This window comes from Cnephaeus nilssonii (genome assembly GCF_951640355.1).
Source record: "Cnephaeus nilssonii genome assembly, chromosome: 20".
NCBI lineage: Eukaryota > Metazoa > Chordata > Mammalia > Chiroptera > Vespertilionidae > Cnephaeus > Cnephaeus nilssonii.
Window position 1 is genome coordinate 45,980,284 of NC_137091.1, and position 17,924 is coordinate 45,998,207.

Genomic DNA, 17,924 nt, shown 5'->3' on the forward strand with positions numbered 1-17,924 from the left:
AATGGAGCTCAAGGGGTGCCCTTCGAGCAAGTGGATCGAGGTGTGGAAATAGTGAATGTTACACGTGATATAATCGGTTTCTATAACTGGAATCATACAGCCTGTACTCCATGTCTGCTTTTCTTAAACTTGGCCTTGCATTTGTTGAAGATCCGCTCTAAGAGTGTATTATGGTTTGTGTACCCATATTTTTTCTATGGACGAATGTTTGGTTGGTTTCCAGTTTGGGGTGATGAGGCATAAAGTGCTGTGAGCATGTTGGTATCTGACGGTTTTAAGGTATATTTTCATTTCTCTCAAGTGTTGGGGGATGGGACCAAGAGGAGAGTCACATCTTGGGAGAGGGTGGATCTCTGGGACCTCCCCATAGGGACCGTCACCCAATATGCAGCTAGATAGATGGGTGGCACGGAGCTCAGGAGGAAGGTGGCGACCTGTGATGGACAGTGGGAAACATCGGGGTTCAATGATCCTGAGAATGAACACCTCCTGATGTGGGTTGGATTGTGTCCTCAGCGCTAAGACCTGGAAATGGGATTTTATTTGGAGTCTAGAGGCCTGGTGCACAAAATTCATGCACGGAGGGGGTGGGTCCTGCACCCTCTCCAATCCGACATCCCTCTCACAATCTGTGTCTGCTGGCTCCTAACTGCTCACCTGCCTGCCTGCCTGCCTGGTTGCCCCTAACCACTCTGCCTGCCTGCCTGATTGCCCCTAACTGCTCTCCCTGCTGGCCTGATTGCCCCTAATTGCTCTCCCCTGCTGGCCTGATTGCCCCTAACCGCCTCTGCCTCAGCCCCGCCACCATGGCTTTGTCTGGTCTAATTAGCATATTACCCTTTTATTAGTATAGATAGGGTCTTTGCAGATGCAATCAAGTTATTATGAGGTCCGAGTGGATTAGATGAGAGCCTAAATCCAGTGGACAATATGCCCCTCCCCCCCCACACACACACAAAGAAGGGAATTTGGACACAGGTAGGGGAAAAGCCCATGTGACGATGGAGGCCGAGATTGGAGTGGTGATGCTGCAGAGCCAGGAAGGCTGAGGAGGCCAGAAGAGGCAAGGCAGGACTCTTCCCGAGAGCCCTCCAGGGGAGCGTGGCTCCGCCGAAGGCTTGATGTGGGTCTTCCAGCCTCCAGGACGGGGAGAGAACACGTTTCCACAGTTTCAAGCCACCCAGCAGCCCTAGGAAACCAGTACATTTGCTCAGGGCCTCCGTGCCTCAGGCCTCCATCTCTCCTGTCTCACTCAGTCCTCACCGTGACGCCTGAGGGGGTCGGTGCTGTCCCCACGGCACAGACGAGGCGCCGGGGAGCTGCTTAAGGCCACAGGCGGTCTTCAGCCCTGGGTCCTGGGGGTTTGCCTTGGGTCCAGGCACTGTTTTAAGTCTGTGAATATTCCAACAGCAGCTGCTGGCTGGCCGTCCACAGGTCCATACATTCAGCCAGGAAGGAGTCTCTCTCTTATTCTTCCTTCCTTCCTTCCTTCCTTCCTTCCTTCCTTCCTTCCTTCCTTCCTTCCTTCCTTCCTTTCTTCCTTCCTTCCTTCTTTCTTTGATTTTTTTTTTGAGAGAGAGGAAGGGAGAGGGAGAGAGAGAAGCATTGATGTGAGAGAGAAACATCAATTGGCTGCCTCCTGCACACCCTGGGGTCAAGCCCACAACCCAGGCATGTGCCCTGGCCTGGAATCGAACTTACAACCTTTCAGTGCAGAGGATGCTGCCCAGTCAACGGAGCCACACCAGCCAGGGCTCCTCCGTCTTCCTTCCTTCCTTCCTTCCTTCCTTCCTTCCTTCCTTCCTTCCTTCCTTCCTTCCTTCCTTCCTCCCTCCCTCCCTCCCTCCCTCCCTTCCTTCCTTCCTTCCTTCCTTCCTTCCTTCCTTCCTTCCTTCCTTCCTTCCTTCTTTCCTTCTGTTGTTAGTGCCATAGCGATACACACATTTGTTTAGATACTTGTGGGCACATCCACAAAGACAGCTCAGAAAGAAAGTTCCAGAAATGGCATCACGGGATCTGAACTCACTTCATGCTGTTTTAACTTTATTGGTTATTTTCTGATTATAAAAGCAATGTACACACTTTGCGAGAAAAAAACAACAAAACAAAAACAAAATACTTTAGAATATACAGTGACATGTAAAGTACATGAAGTGATAGCAATGTCCCTGGTGAACGTTTTCTGCAATTTTCATACAGGTGTGTATAAATGTGTGTATGTATACATGTAAAACTGGGAAACACATACATACATGCTGTACACACTTTGTCTCAATAAATTAATCTATGCTTTTAAATAACGATGGTCCTGTCAGATGCTGCTTTGCATGAATAGGCATTTCTAACTTGTCAGGGTGTGAGCGTTTTCCCGCGCTTAGTAGGCACCTTTCCCCAGCGCAGTTCCTCACAGGCCACAGATTAGCTCAACACGCTCTGTGCCCCATCTCAGCAACCCCGGCTGCTGGGCGCTCCCAGGCTGTGCCCGTGAATGGGGACAGTGGTGATGACAGCGATGCTGGTGCTGGTGCCATGGATGGTCCCCACGGGCAACGCTGAGCTGGGGCATCTTTGCAGCATCTCTGATGGTCCGTGGTTTCAGGTTCAAAAAAGTGGGAACCTTAGAAGCACATTTGCTGGCGGGGAAAGAGGCATTGGAATTAGAACACAGAGCTCCCCGCAGGACCCGCCCTAGCCTGCAGCCCATTGGCCGGCTCTGATGGACAGATGCAGCAGCCAATGGCCATGCTGTCCGTGAGGTCCCATCCCAGGTCCTAGGTGGGGCCTCCAGACCTTCTCCAGGAGCCCGTGCCCCCCAGCCGCAGGGCACAGGTGGGACTGTGGCTGCTCCCTCTCCTCCTGGTCCCCTGTGAGTACCAGCCCCCATAGCCGAGCCCGCCCCTGTGAGGACCCTCAGCCCTTCTCCATCACCTCCCCCACACCCCCCCTTCCGTCCTCCTTACCTCCTTGCTCATCTGTTCTTGTTCTCCAGGTCTGAGGTGGACACTTATAGACCTCGGCTTGTCCTGTGGGGAGAAATCAGGGAAGAAGTCACATCTCCGGCCCATAGGAAACGGAGAGAAAGCAAGAGAGTCCTGGGTAGATGAGGAGGCAGCTTTGTCTTCCAGGCCCTCCTGGGCGAGAGCTCCCAGGAGCAGGAGGTAATGAATCTGGGGGCTAAACCTCTACTCCAAGCATGTCAAACTCAAAGGCTAACACGGGCCACATAAACAAGGTGTAGGTGTATGTGGGCCGCAAAAAAACCAAAAGCTTCCATTTTCATAGAAAGGTACGTTTATTTCGATAGAGACATGCTGAATACAAAGGGCTGAAATAAATGAGTCATTGTGAACATAAAATGATAGAACATTTTAATAAAAATTAATATTTTTTCTTGAACCTGAACTTACCAGACACTGAATCACTGCACAAATGAATAAGCGTCACGCAAATAAACCTATTTTTCTTTTTTTAAATAAATCTTTATTGTTCAGATTATTACAATTGTTCCTCTCCCCCCCCCCCCATAGCTCCCCTCCATCTGGTTCCCACCCCACCCTCTGCCCTTACCCCCCCGCCACACTGTCCTCATCCATAGGTGTACAATTTTTGTCCAATCTCTTCCTGCACCCCCACACCCCTTTCCCCACAAGAATTGTCAGTCCACTCCCTTTCTATGCCCCTGATTCTATTATATTCACCAGTTTATTCTGTTCATCAGATTTTTATTCACTTGATTTTTAGATTCACTTGTTGATAGATATGTATTTGTTGTTCATAATTTTTATCTTTACCTTTTTCTTCTTCTTCCTCTTCTTAAAGAATACATTTCAGCATTTAATATAATACTGGTTTGGCGGTGATGAACTCCTTTAGCTTTTTCTTATCTGTGAAGCTCTTTATCTGACCTTTAATTCTGAATGATAGCTTTGCTGGGTAGAATAATCTTGGTTGTAGGTTCTTGCTATTCATCACTTTGAATATTTCTTGCCACTCCCTTCTGGCCTGCATAGTTTCTGTTGAAAAATCATCTGACAGTCGTATGGGTGCTCCCTTGTAGGTAACTAACTGTTTTTCTCTTGCTGCTTTTAATATTCTTTGCCTTTTGCTCTTGGCATTTTAATTATGATGTGTCTTGGTATGATCCTCTTTGGATTCCTTTTGTTTGGGGTTCTGTGTGCTTCCTGGACTTGTAAGTCTATTTCTTTCACCAGGAGGGGGAAGTTTTCAGTCATTATTTCTTCAAATAAGTTTTCAGTATCTTGCTCTCTCTCTTCTTCTGGCACCACCATAATTCGGATGTTGGTATGCTTGAAGTTGTCCCAGAGGCTCCTTACACTATCTTCATATTTTTGGATTATTTTTTCTTTTTGCTTTTCTGGTTGAGTGTTTTTTTGCTTCTTTGTATTTCAAATCTTTGACTTAATTCTTGCGATCCTCTAGTCTGCTGTTGGATCTCTGTATATTATTTTTTATTTCAGTCAGTGTATGCTTAATTTCTAGTTGGTCCTTTTTCATATCCTCGAGGGTCTCGCTAAATTTATTGGCCTTTTCTAGAAAATTCTTGAAAAACCTTATAACCGTGGTTTTGAACTCTATCTCCAGTCATTTGCTTTCCTCTATTTCTTTCATTTGTGACCTGTTTCTTTGTCTCTTCATTTTGGCTGCTTCCCTGAGTTGATAGAGTGGCTTTGTGTGCTAGGTGTCCTATAGGGCCCAGTGGCTCAGCCTCCCCAGTTACCTGAAGTGGACACTCTTGGTGCACCCCTTTGTGGACTGTGTGCTCAGCCTTGTTCTAGTTAAGCCTTGATTGTTGTTGGAATCACTGGGGGGAATTGACCTCCAGGCCAATTGGCTGTGAGGATCATCTGTGTCTACGATGGGAGAACTTCTGTGCTGGAGACACCCTCTGCCTTCTGCAGCTCCTGTAAGTCTCAGTGTGCTTTTCTCTTTCCTTCTAGTTGTAGAATTTCCACTCAGCCAGCCTTCCTGTGGTTCTGGATGATGTCCGTTTTGTCTTTTAGTTGTAGTTTTGAAATGGTTGTGTGAGGCAGCAGTTTAGGTGTTTACCTATGCCACCATCTTGGTTTCTCTCTGCTAGGCCCACCTTCCCGCGCCGCCCAGGCAAGAAAGCTCCAAACCTATTTCTCTTGTTCTCCGAAAGCGAAATATTTCCTGTTGCGCACACCAAACAAGTCAGTCCGAGACTAATGAGGTGGCAATCGGCTGCTAAAATATTCGCTGCTGGTATTAGTGGAGAGAAATGGTGCGCCTGCGTGTAAGGCGCATAAGGGAAATGAATGCAACACGATTATAGTCATCAGTCATTAGCAAACGTTGTAGTTCGTTATTAATAACTAGAGGCCCAGTGCACAAAATTCGTGTGTGGATAGGGTCCCTAGTGGCTGCCAGCCAAGGGAGCCTCCCTTCCCCCACTCCCTGCCACTGTGGCTGCCGCCAGCCCAGCCCCCTGTTCGAACTCCTGGTCGAACTCCCTGTTGAGGGGACACTTTACATATTTGGCTTTTATTATATAGGATTATGTGTAACAGGATATTGTAAAAATTAAGTTACGGAATTTTTATTAAAACGTTTCTTACATACCGTTGTATTGGCTGGGCCACAGAAATATTCATTGTGGGCTGCGAGTTTGACCTGCTGGGCAAGGATGCCTGAACATTCCCCATACTTTTCATGTTTCTGAGGTCTTAAGGTCGCTGGAGGAAGATGGCTTGGGGCAGGGGATGAACCGAGGGAAAAGAGGCTGAGCATACCTGGGGAAGGAGTTAGCATGACCTGGCCTAATGACTGATGACGTCGACGATGATGGTGATGATGATTTATTTCACACCTATTATATGCTGGGCACTATGGTAGATGATTTATAGAAATTATCTAGCCCTAGCTGGTTTGGCTCAGTGGATATAGCAACAGCCCGCGGACTGAGGGGTCCTGGGTTTGATTACTGGTCAAGGGCACCTACCTCAGTTGCAAGCTTGATCCCTGGCCCTGATCAGGGCATGTGCAGGAGGCAACCAATCGATGTGTCTCTCTCACATCGATGTTTCTCTGTCTCTCCCCCTCCCTTCCACTCTCTAAAAATCAATGGAAAAAGTATTCTTGGGTGAGGATTAACAACAACAAAGAAATTACTTTGCTCTAGCTGGTTTGGCTCAGTGGATAGAGCATCAGCCTGCGGACTAAAGGGTCCTAAGTTCGATTCTGGTCAAGAGCACATGCCTGGGTTGCAGGCTCGATCCCCAGTAGGGGGCGTGCTGGAGGCAGTCAACTGATGATTCTCTCTCATCATTGATGTTTCTCTCCCTCTCCCTTCCTCTCTGAAATCAATAAAAATATGTATATATTTTTAAAAACAAAGACCTGTGTGTCTGCCCCGTAGGGTCCCTGACAATTCAGTTCCTGGCTTGTCCCTTCCCCCTTCACTCTGCTACTTCCACTCCAGGGAGTGCTGGCTTTTGAGTCCCAGACCCCAACCAGTGCCCCACCCTTGACCCTGAGCAACAGGTACCTGGTGGAGAAACGAGTGACGAGAGTGTAGATCAGGACTCCACAGAGGTAGATTCCACCCAGGACTGTCATCCCGATGAAGAACACCACCAAGGACCCCGAAAGGTAGAAACTTGGCTTGCCAACCAGGATGGTCCCTGGAAGGAGAGGATGCATGGGGGTCAGGACCGTCATTCAGTCACCCCTTCACTCACCCACACGCCTTTTCTCCAAAGACGTGTTAGGACCTACTGTGTGCAAAGCCCTGTTCCGGGCAGTAGGGGCTCCACAGGGAGCAGAACAAATGTCCTGCCCTCACGGGGCTGACATTGTAGCTGGGAAATGAAGCAAAGAGATGTCTCAGATCCTGGCAGGAGCAATGAGTGCTCTGGAGAAGAACAGACCCACGGAAGGGGACAGAGGGCAAGAGGGCGAGGGCGTGCTGGGGACACAGGGTCATGCACTCGTTGCACAGATAGCGCAAATATTCACCGAGCAGCAACCATATTGCCTGTGCCCTCTCGCAATCCTGGACCCCTCGGGGGATGTCAGAGAGCCAGTTTCGGCCCAATCCCCACAGGCCAGGCAGAGGGACCCCACTGGTGCCCGAATCCGTGCACCGGGACTCTAGTCTGATTAATAAATGCTCTTGCCCTAACCAATTTGGCTCAGTGGATAGACCGTCAACCTGCGGACTGAAGGGTCCCAGGTTTGATTCCAGTCAAGGGCATGTACCTTGGTTGTGGGCACATCCCCAGTAGGAGGTGTGCAGGAGGCAGCTGATCGATGTTTCTCTCTCATTGATGTTTCTAACTCTCTATCCTTCTCCCTTCCTCTCTGTAAAAAATCAATAAAACATTTTTTTTTTAAAAGCGCACTTAAAGGATTCAACCTCGCCTCTGTGTGTTGGCTTAGTGGCGACAGGCAGCCACGGACCCGTGTTGTGTCTACTATCAATGCCTCACTTCAGACACCACATCCATGGCGAACATCTCCTTTCTCTGCACCACTTCCCCTCCGTCTTCCCACTTCCTCATCGGGGAGGCAGCCCGGGGAGGAGAGGTTGGGGGTGGAGAGGGGAGACGGTTGAGGGCAAGGGCTGTGTGGCCAGACTGCCAGGGTTTGAGTCCTGCCTCCTCGGCTGACTAGAACTGGAACCTTGAGTAAAGCACCCCAGCTTCCCAGCTCCCCGAGCCTCTGTTTTCTCGTCTGTACAATGGAGGCGATGTGTGCAACAGGCACCTACTCCGGAGGGAGCCTGTGAGGCTCACCCAGGTCGGAAGGGTGGCAGGCACAGAGTGTGCGCTCAGCCAGTGCCCACCGACCCTTATCTCCCTGGAATTCACATCAACTCGGGTCTGCCCCAGCCGGTGTGGCTCAGTGGATAGAGCGTCGGCCTGTGGACCGAAGGGTCCCAGGTTTGATTCTGGTCAAGGGCATATGCCTGGGTTGCAGGCTCGATCCCCAGTGGGGGGCGTGCAGGAGGCAGCCGATCCATGATTCTCTCTCATCGTTGACGTTTCTATCTCCCTCTCCCTTCCTATTTGAAATCAATACAAACACATTAAAAAAAAAAAAAAAGAAAAAGAAAAAAGTAAAAACAAAAACTCGGCTCTGAGGACTCTGGGGGCTTCCTAGAAGAAGCAGCTTTGGGCTCCGACCTCAGAGGACGGGAGGATTTCACCCAACTGCTTGGGAGCAGAGGCTGGCCGGGTGGGGATGGCACTCGAGGACGGGCACTGGCTAGGCAAAGGCCTGGGGGTGGGAAGACGTGGAGTGTGTGAGCCCCGGACGGGGAGCGGCTGCACTTACGGGGCCTCTGGATCCGGATGTCCCTGTAAAACCTCAGCTGGACCACCGGGTTCTCCACGATGCACCTGTACCTGCCCATCTGCTCCCAGGTCAGACTCGGGAAGCTGAGGCTCGCCTCCGAGCTCAGGAAGGAGCCGTTGTGGATCCAGCGGTACGTGGGCCTGGGCGAGGAGCTGGAGGTGCAGTCCAGCTGCACCGCGGAGCCGACCTCAGCGGGCAGGACGCTGTTGAACTTGGAGGGCTTAGTCTTCAGCAGCACGCTGTCGGGTCCATCTGTGGAGACGGGGGCTAAGTGTCTGACCCCCCCGGGGCCCTGTCTCCTCCCCTCAGCCCACATAAAGTCCTCCCCTAGCTGGAGGCACCCCACGCTGCACCCCAAGCAGGCCCCTAGACCTACCCCCAGGCAAGGCAGCTGGGCCAACAACAATAACAACAATAATAATGATGTCTTCGCCCTAACCAGTTTGGCTCAGTGGATAGAGCGTCGGCCTGTGGACTCAAGGGTCCCAGGTTCGATTCCGGTAAAGGGCATGTACCTTGGTTGCGGGCACATCCCCAGTAGGGGGTGTGCAGGAGGCAGCTGATCAATGTTTCTCTCTCACCAATGTTGCTAACTCTCTATCCCTCTCCCTTCCTCTCTGTAAAAAATCAATAAAATATATTTTTAAAAAATAATAATAATGTCTTCTGTGATGAAGCATGTACTATATGGGCCAGTCCCGTGGTAGCCCTTTACGTCGTCATAAAATAGGTGTAGCCCGGCTGGCATGGATCAGCGGTTGAGCGTCAACCTATGAACCAGGAGGTCATGGTTTGGTTCTGGTCAAGGGCACATGCCCGGGTTGCAGGCTCAATCCCCAGTAGGGGGCGTGCAGGAGGCAGCCAATCAATGATTCTCTCCCATCATTGATGTTTCTATCTCTCTCTCCCTCTCATTTCCTCTCTGAAATCAATAAAAATATATTTAAAAAAACAACAACAACTACAACAACAAAAAAACATTTAAAACAAAAATAAAATAATAAATAAACAAAATAGGTGTAGAGTAGAAACAGACGCATCATGCCCGCTGCATGCCAGGCACTGCTCTAAATACTTAACACAGTCACTTAATTCCCAAGGCAACCCACGGGGTGGATCCATTTTATGGATGAGGAAGATGAGGCTCAGAGGAGAGGATTGGGGATTTAAGTCTTCTGTTGACCTACAAAAAGGTTAAGCAAGTACCCCTATGGCCCAAGGGGGGCGTTTCCCTGAGCAGCTGTAGCTCCTGGCACCTGGGGCCTGGGGCCTGTTTCAAACCTCCAGCTAGTAAACAGTGGATGAAGGTCGGAAACTGTCTTCTCCATGAAGATCCAGAGCTGGGGTTTGAACCCAGATCCGGCTGGACTGCAGGCTGGCTCAGGATGCTGTCACCTTTCTCCGGTTCTGCCCGTCTAACCCCTACGCCCCTGCGAGGCCCGCAGCCCAGCCCTGGCGTCACACCCATGACCCCCCAGACCACGTACAGGCCACCTTCAGAGCGATGTAACTTCTCTGAGGAATCCCTAAGACGTTCGTTAGGGAACACCCAATGCTGGAGTCAAAGCGGCTGGGCTGGTGGAGGATGAGGGTCTTGCGGTCCGGCGAAATCGTCACCCGCTCATTGCTGGACGCCTTTTCGTAATTCACATACCACCGGATCCTGGTGGCGTTGGTGACGTTGGTGTGGCAGAAGGCGGCCACGGGATCCCCATACTCCACCGCGGAAGTGGTGTTGGCCGAGATGCCGGGGTCGTTTTCCCACTCTGTGTGAAGAGGGGAAGATTAGCGCTGGGGTCTGCCTCCCCAAGCCCGGCTTTGTCTCCAAGGCGGGAAGGGGGAGCAGGTTTGGGGTATATTGGGGAGAAAGCAAGAGTTGTGAAATCGGGGTGGGGTGTCTGGGGTCTTGGCAGGAGAGTGCCCCTGAAACTAAGAGGGACAGAAAAGGAGGAAGTGGGCACAAGGCGGCCGAGATGGGGGCGCTTGCCTGGGCCCATCATCCTCTGTGCTGAGCCACTGCTGTGGCATCCCCTGCCATCGTGGCCAGTTCTTGGCATAAGCATGTGGCCGGAGAGTTGTTTCTGAACCCCCAAATCGGGACATCCCCGCCTGGAGAGCCGTGGGTAGAATTCACAGGGGGAGGTGGTATTTGGACTCTTCGTCATAGTTGCTCTGCGTCCCATTTCTTTTACCAGTGCCCCCCTCCAACTTGACGACAGACCGTAGGTGTGGATGCTACCACCCCCATTCTACAGATGAGAAGGCTGAGGATCACAGAGGGAAGACAAAGTCCCAAGGCCATGCAATATATACAGGTGGGACCTGTGACTAACCTATAGAATATAGTGAAGGTGATGGCTGTCACACCCATCATTACCTTGTGTCCTATAAGACTGCCTAGTAGCAGGGGGAGGCGGGGGCGGGGAGAGAGAGAGAGAGTTTGGCTGACCTTGAGGGAGCAAACAGCCAAGATGTGAAATGCCTGAGTACTGAGCCACACTCAAGAACACAGCCACGGGGCCAGCATTTATGAGTCAACATTTATGAGGCTAGGACTCAGCGAAGCCATGCCTGAAATCCTTTTCATATATATACACCGAGTGGCCAGATTATTATGATCTCTGAACGCATAATAATCTGGCCACTCGGTGTATATCCTGCATAATGAAAGGCTAATATGCAAATTGTCCCCTCGACCAGGAGTTCGACCAGTACGCAGGCTGGCCAACTGCCCATGTCCCCTCCCCCTGGCCAGGCTGGCCGGACCCTACCCATGCATGAATTCATGCACCGGGCCTCTAATATATATACTGAATGGCCAGATTATTATGCGTTCAGAGATCATAATAATCTGGCCACTCAGTGTATATATTTTTATTGATTTCAGAGAGGAAGGGAGAGATATAGAGAGCTAGAAACATCAATGATGAGAGAGAATTATTAATCGGCTGCCTCCTGCACGTCCCCTACTAGGGGGTGGGGCGGAGGGAAGGATCGAGCCCGCAACCCGGGCACGTACCGTTGGCCGGAATTGAACCTGGGATCTTTTAGTCCGCAGGCCGACGCTCTATCCACTGAGCCAAACCGGCGAGGGCCACGCCTGAAATCTTGACATAGAAACTGTACAATAAAAAAAATGAGGTTCTTGCCTTAGCTGGTTTGGCTCAGTGGCTAGAGCGTCGGCCTGCGGACTAAAAGGTCCCAGGTTTGATTCCGGTCAAGGGCACATGCCCGGGTTGTGGGCTCGATCCCCAGTGTGGGGCCTGCAGGAGGCAGCCGATCCATGATTCTCTCTCATCATTGATGTTTCTATCTCTCTCTTCCTCTCTGAAATCCATAAAAAAGATATTTTTTTAAAAATGGGGTGGTTCTTTTTTTTTTTAGCTGCTAAGCCAGTGGCTATTTGTCACGCTGCCTGACTCACAGATAACTAACAACTGACAATGAAACTGCAGCCCCGTGAAGGTAGTGAGTGACCCGTCTCGGGGGGAGAAGCTAAGCTACCATTTGCCAAGGCCCCGGGGGTCATCCGGAGGTGGGTGGGAGACTTGGGCGGTAAGATCTCCAAGGCCCCCCACTCCCAAAGCCGCCAGGTCCAACTCTCGCGTTCAGGGAGCGGGGCGACCTGTCAGCTCACCGTGGACCTCCAGCCAGCCGGTCGCTCTCTGGGTCCCGTTGCCGAGGTCCACCCGCACGGTGTAGCTCCCCGTGTCGTTTAACAGAGCGTCCTTGATCACCAGGTGGCCTTTCTCGGTCACGTTCTTCCGGCTGCTGTACATGGGCCCAGGCTGCCAGGCACGGGAGGGAGGTTGGTAGCTGACAATCATCGAGTCTGCACTGTCGTTTGCGCCCCGGTGCCAGCTGTATTCCTGCACACCCTCGGGGACATTCTGCAGTTCCAGCCAGGCCTGAAATCCCTCAATCGTTGGGGATGAGATGATGGAGATTTGGCCGGAGGCCTGGCAGATCCCACAGGCCAGCAGACTGGCTGAGGAAGAGAGAGAGAGAGAGAGAGAGAGAGAGAGAGAGAGAGAGAGAGAGAGAGAGAGAGAGAGAGAATAATTTACATCATCCAGGTGATGACCCACAGACCTCTCCATCCACTCAGCCTCCACCCTGGTCCATTCTTTCCTCCTTGTCTTCCAGCCTGGACGCATCCTTGGACACTTCCAAGTGTCCTCCAGTCCATCCTCACACGGCAGTTTGCAGATCCTTATAAAGGCCCAGTCGTGGCCCTGCTCTCTCCCCCTGCTCAGATACTCACCATGGTTCTCCAGTGCTCTCTCCCGATGAAGTTCAAACTCAGAGCGGCTTTTGGGACACCCTGAGAGAGAGCTTGTCTTTCAGACGCATTTAGACTCCTTGCCCATCCCATCTATCCCCCCACCTCACCCCATGCCCCCCCTCATTCATTCATTCATTCATTCACTTGTTCATTCATTCATTCATTGGGAGCCACAGCATCCTTGCACACCGTGTGTCCCAGTCATACACGCAGCCCTCTTGACCCACCGCCCTCTCTCCTGACCAGGCGTTCACACGCGCTGTTCCCCGTTTCTGGCCCACGGGTCCCCACTTCCTCTTGGCTGACTCACTTCTACTCATCCCTCAGCTCTCCGCGATGATGTCGCCTCCTCCCCAGCCTGGGTCTGATGGCCCCTGGGTGCTGCCCCAGCCTCCTGGGCCCCCCTCCTCCCGTCCCCACCACTCTGGGTTAAGGGAATGGGGTGGCCGATGGGCACCTGGCCCTGGAGGTGAGCCCGGGGAGGGCGGTCTCGGTCACCACTGCAGCCCCAGCCCGCCCCCCCTGAGCGTGGGGCAGAGCCCAGAGGGAGTCCTTGGCAGGAGTATCTGGGTGGATAAAAGCCCCCCAAGACTTGGATTTAGTGTCTAAATCCAGTGGAGTGGATGTGGACGGAGCTGGGGATCTGTTGTCATCTACTGTTCTGTGAGCCCAAAGCCGTGGTTCTATGGAGAAGGCCTCCAGGTGAGGGGATGGGAAGGGGCCCAGTTGGAGAGGTGGAGGAGGGGGTCAGGGAGATGGGGCACCCAGGGGAAACTTCTGTGTGTGGGGGGTGGGGTGGGGGGAGTTGTGCCCAGGTATGTGAGCTCATGAAAGTCCTAGCGAGGGCCCCGTCCCCCTCACCTCCCCCATCCAGCCCTGCTAGGTCCGCTTTCTCTTACCCACAAGGACCAGTTCCCTCCAGGGGCTGCGACTAGGTCCGGAAAGGTGCATGAGCGCCCGTGGGTCCTCCCGGTGGAGGGATTTCTCCAGAGTCTGGGATCCGCCTCTGCTGCGCCAGCACCCACCCGTGTCTCGGGTCTAGAACTGCCGTGTGTCCATCCCCCTCCCCCCTCCAAGGTTGGACTCTGCACCTCGGGTGGGAGGGGCGGGGCAGGACGGCCTCTAGGGAGCCGCTGGTCATTATCTTTATGACTCTGTGTTGCCTTTATTTACTTAAGTTATTTATTTATTTATTATGTAGTCACACTACTCTGTCCCGGTTACAAAAACAAAACAAAACAAAAACCACCAACTCACTTTTATGAAAACTTGAAGATACCGAACAACAGAACAAGGACAAGTCTGGACTTTTAAAAAAAAGTATATATTTTTTATTGATTTTTTTTACAGAAAGGAAGGGAGAGAGGTAGAGAGTTAGAAACATTGATGAGAGAGAAGCATTGATCAGCTGCCTCCTGCACACCCCCTACTGGGAATGTGCCCGCAACCAAGGTACATGCCCTTGACAGGAATTGAACCTGGGACCCTTCAGTTCACAGGCCGACACTCCATCCACTGAGCCAAATCGGCTAGGGCGAGTCCTGGACTTTTTTAAAAACGTGTCTTGGATTGCATTCAGCTGAAAGAAACCAAACATAATAAACAAGACAGTCTTAAGGCAGCCATTGATTTCTCTATCATATAAGGACTTGAGCGGGGAGCAGCCCTCGGGGAGTTTGGGAGCTTCGTGATAACAAGGAGCCCAGGCTCCTTCTGTGTTGTTGCTCTGCGATCCCTGTGGCTCCCACCTCCTAATCCAACATGGCTGCCCGAGCTCCACCAGCACTTTCGCGTACCAGACAGGAGGAAGGAGGAAGGAGGAAGGGGTGGGAATGACTCCCCTGGAGGGTTTCTATCTCACTGGCCACAATGTTGTCGTGCGGCCACACTTCCCTGCAGGGGGAGCTGGAGAGTGCAGCCTTTTAGCTGGGCTCCCCTGTGTCTAGCTCCCTTATTACTAAGTGAAAGGGGGGAGGGGTGGGCACTGGGAGGAGATGAGCCACCTCTGCCACAGAGAGCAGCTGATTGGCTCTATTTGGCAACACCCAACATGGAGCATCTCTATCTATCAGACAGAGCTTTGTACCAAGTCATTGCAGAAAAATGTCCCCCGTCCCCCCTCATATCCAGACTGTACTGGCCTAGGATGGCGGGTCCACTTACCCAGGACCAAGATGGCAGAGCTGGTTTCATTCACAGCCCATGGTATGAATCTGAGTGTTGTTGGTTTTCTTAATTGATTTTTTTTTTTTTTTTTTTTTTACAGAAAGGAAGGGAGAGGGATAGAAAGTTAGAAACATCGATGAGAGAGAAACATCGATCAGCTGCCTCCTGCACAGCCCCTACTGGGGATGTGCCCACAACAAAGATACATGTCCTTGACTGGAATTGAACTTGGGACCCTTCAGTCCGCAGGCCGACGCTCTATCCCCTGAGACAGTGGTCGGCAAACTGCGGCTCAAGAACCACATGTGGCTCTTTGGCCCCTTTAGTTTTTAGCAAAGGCCAGCTTAGGAGTACCCTAATTAAGTTAATAACAATGTACCTACGTATATAGTTTAAGTTTAAAAAATGTGGCTCTCAAAAGAAATTTCAGTCGTTGTACTGTTGATATTTGGCTCTGTTGACTAATGAATTTGCCAACCACTACACTGAGCCAAACCGGTCAGGGAAAATCTGAGTGTTTAATGCAATGAGACCCCCATGAGGCCCGTACCCTTGGGAGGTGACTGCAGGCTTGGAACATCTCCTCGGCTCCAGAGACTCACACTTATTCGCTCAAGCAGCCCCCAGAGCTGGACATGGCCCGCCGTCCTGGGTCCCCCCCAAATTGGAACACCTGAAACTCTGTCTCTTTAGTCAATGGTGGGCTTCCTATGTCATCAGTCCCTGAACATCCTAAGCTGAGAAGCCCGATGCATGTTGGGAAGTGATTCCTGTAACCAGGCAGACACTATTTTCTTTCATCTGGCCTTTGTCTAAAGTGATATTTTTTATTAATTTTTATTTGAGAAAGAGAGAGAGAGAGAGAGAGAGAGAGAGAGATCAATTTGTAGTTCCACTTAGTTATGCATTCATTGGTTGCTTCTTTTTTTTAAAATATATTTTTATTGATTTCAGAGAGGAAGGAAGAGGGAGAAAGAGCTAGAAACATCAATGATGAGAGAGAATCATTGATTGGCTGCCTCCTGCACGCCCCCCACTGGGGATCAAGTCCACAACCCGGGCATGTGCCCCTGACCAGAATCGAACCTGGGACCCTTCAGTCCGCAAGCCGACGCTCTATCCACTGAGCCAAACAGGCTAGGGCCATTGGTTGCTTCTTGTACGTGCTGTGACCAGAGAGTAAACTGAAACCTTGGCGTATTGGGACGATGCTCTAACCCAGTGGTCGGCAAACTCATTAGTCAACAGAGCCAAATATCAGCAGTACCACGATTGAAATTTCTTTTGAGAGCCAAATTTTTAAAACTTAAACTTCTTCTAACGCCACTTCTTCAAAATAGACTCGCCCAGGCCATGGTATTTTTGTGGAAGAGCCACACTCAAGGGGCCAAAGAGCCGCATGTGGCTCGCGAGCCGCAGTTTGCCGACCACGGCTCTAACAAACTGAGCTAACCCGGCCAGGGCTCCTCTGGCCTTTTTATCTTGATTTTTTCCTTTGACTCAAACTGGACTCACCTAGCACCCTGACTCACTCACACCCCTCCCCTGGGGCAACAACCTTCTAGTCAGTATTCAGGAGTCTTAGAAACAAGGTCTTGAGTCTCCTGACGATTGAGACAGAGATTTCAATCAAGCTCAACCTAATCGCTTGGCCTCGGCGGAGTTATCGCTCCAGACCCAGGAAAGCAGAAGGATCCCACAGAACAAACCCTTTCGAAACCGGACTCAACAACTCCATGACTGACACCAGGACCAGAGGCAATGAGATCCATCATCCCTCCCCTAGCATCAAGCAATCAGTAGAGACCATGACCCCGACTCTAGTAGTCACCATGATTCATGATTTTTCCCCTTATATAATCCATCCCCCGGAAGCCATGGGGAGCCAGATCTTGGAGCATGAGCCACCTGTGACCGCAGGCATGGTGCCAACTCCTTAATGAGTCTTCACTTTCTTGGCTGAAAACTCCTTATTGGCCCTTAATTTGCACAGGAAAATGGTCCCCTTCCGTTTGGTAATATTCCCCCCAGAAAGATGTGTCAGTAGTGCATGTAGTCGCTCCCCTCAGCCATTCCTAAGCCTCACCTCATGGAGCCCTTCATCCCCTCTGGAGCTGCCTGCTGCTAGTCTGTCTCAGTCAGCCTACTGATGACCAACGTTGTGGCTGGACCGGCCCTTGTGGTTCTTATTATGATGACAAGATACCCTCTGCAATAACCATCAGGACACCTTGAGAAAATAAAGGTTTATTGCTTATCGGCCCTATAAATTACACAGCACCCTTGGGGCCACACAGCTAGGTCACAGGAGGGGAGGGAGGGAGAGAGAGAGAGAAAGAGAGAGAGAGAGTTGTTTTATTGGTGAATTTAAAACATAGGGCAGGGATTTAAAGCACCAGAAGAAAAAGAAAAAACAAACAAGTAGCCTAAATGGTCAGTTATTGAAATTAACCAAGATCTTTAACACGACGGAGCCCTGCCAGGTCACTCAGTTGGTTAGCGATTTGTCCTGATATGAAAAGGTTGCAGGTTTGATCCCTGGTCAGAACACATACAAGAATTAACCAGTGAATACACAAATAAGTGGAACAACAAATCAATGTTTCTCTCTCAAAATCAATCAATAAATTAAAAAAAAAAAAAAAAACGCTCATGGAGTGAAGTGGCTGGGGTCTTATCTAGTCATGTGGCTGGCAATGTGTTTTTTTTCCAGGAAGCCATCTTTGATGTAAATGCTTTGGCGATCAAAGCTGGAGTCAGGCACTTGCATGAGAGAGAGAGAGAGAGAGAGAGAGAGAGAGAGAGAGAGAGAGAACTGAACTGTCAGAGCTTACAGTACCAGCGCCCCGCTTTGTACCTCCTTATCAAGAGAGTAAAACGCCACGGCCCCTCCCAGGGCAAGGTTCTGCCCAGCACAGGCGGAATGTGCCCTCATAAAACAGGCTCTCCTCCCTGCTTATCAGGCCTGGAGCCACAAGGAATGCTCACCTGGGATCTCCATGGGCCTGTAAACCTCGTGCGACCGTGACAACCAACAGACCCATCTGTGTGCCCCTCTGGACAAACCCCACCACACCAATGCACCGGGCCACCAGGGGGAGCCCTGGAGCTGTGAACCGAGCCCTGATCTTGGTCT

The 17,924-nt window shown here is 51.0% G+C and overlaps 1 protein-coding gene across 1 annotated transcript; it reads right to left on the minus strand.

Moving 5' to 3' along the window:
• Window positions 1–2,015: 2,015 nt before the first annotated feature.
• Window positions 2,016–13,666, minus strand: CEACAM18 (CEA cell adhesion molecule 18). The gene is made up of 7 exons (XM_079800610.1): window positions 13,522–13,666; window positions 11,975–12,325; window positions 9,825–10,103; window positions 8,317–8,589; window positions 6,527–6,662; window positions 2,961–3,023; window positions 2,016–2,633 (listed from the first exon to the last, which is right to left on the minus strand). The coding sequence occupies exons 1-6, from the start codon at window positions 13,571–13,573 to the stop codon at window positions 3,005–3,007; spliced, it is 1,110 nt and encodes a 369-aa protein (XP_079656736.1). The 5' UTR covers window positions 13,574–13,666; the 3' UTR covers window positions 2,016–2,633; window positions 2,961–3,004.
• Between the last annotated feature and the right edge of the window lie 4,258 nt (window positions 13,667–17,924).

What these genes read in the sequence shown, in the direction of transcription:
- CEACAM18 (XM_079800610.1), bottom strand. Translation starts at nt 13,573, where the DNA reads ATGCACCTTTCCGGACCTAGTCGCAGCCCCTGGAGGGAACTGGTCCTT. An exon ending in GAGGGAACTGGTCCTTGTGG is followed by an intron (nt 12,326 to 13,521) that starts GTAAGAGAAAGC and finishes TCTCTTCCTCAG; the next exon opens with CCAGTCTGCTGGCCTGTGGG. An exon ending in CATCGCTCTGAAGGTGGCCT is followed by an intron (nt 8,590 to 9,824) that starts GTACGTGGTCTG and finishes CCGTCTCCACAG; the next exon opens with ATGGACCCGACAGCGTGCTG.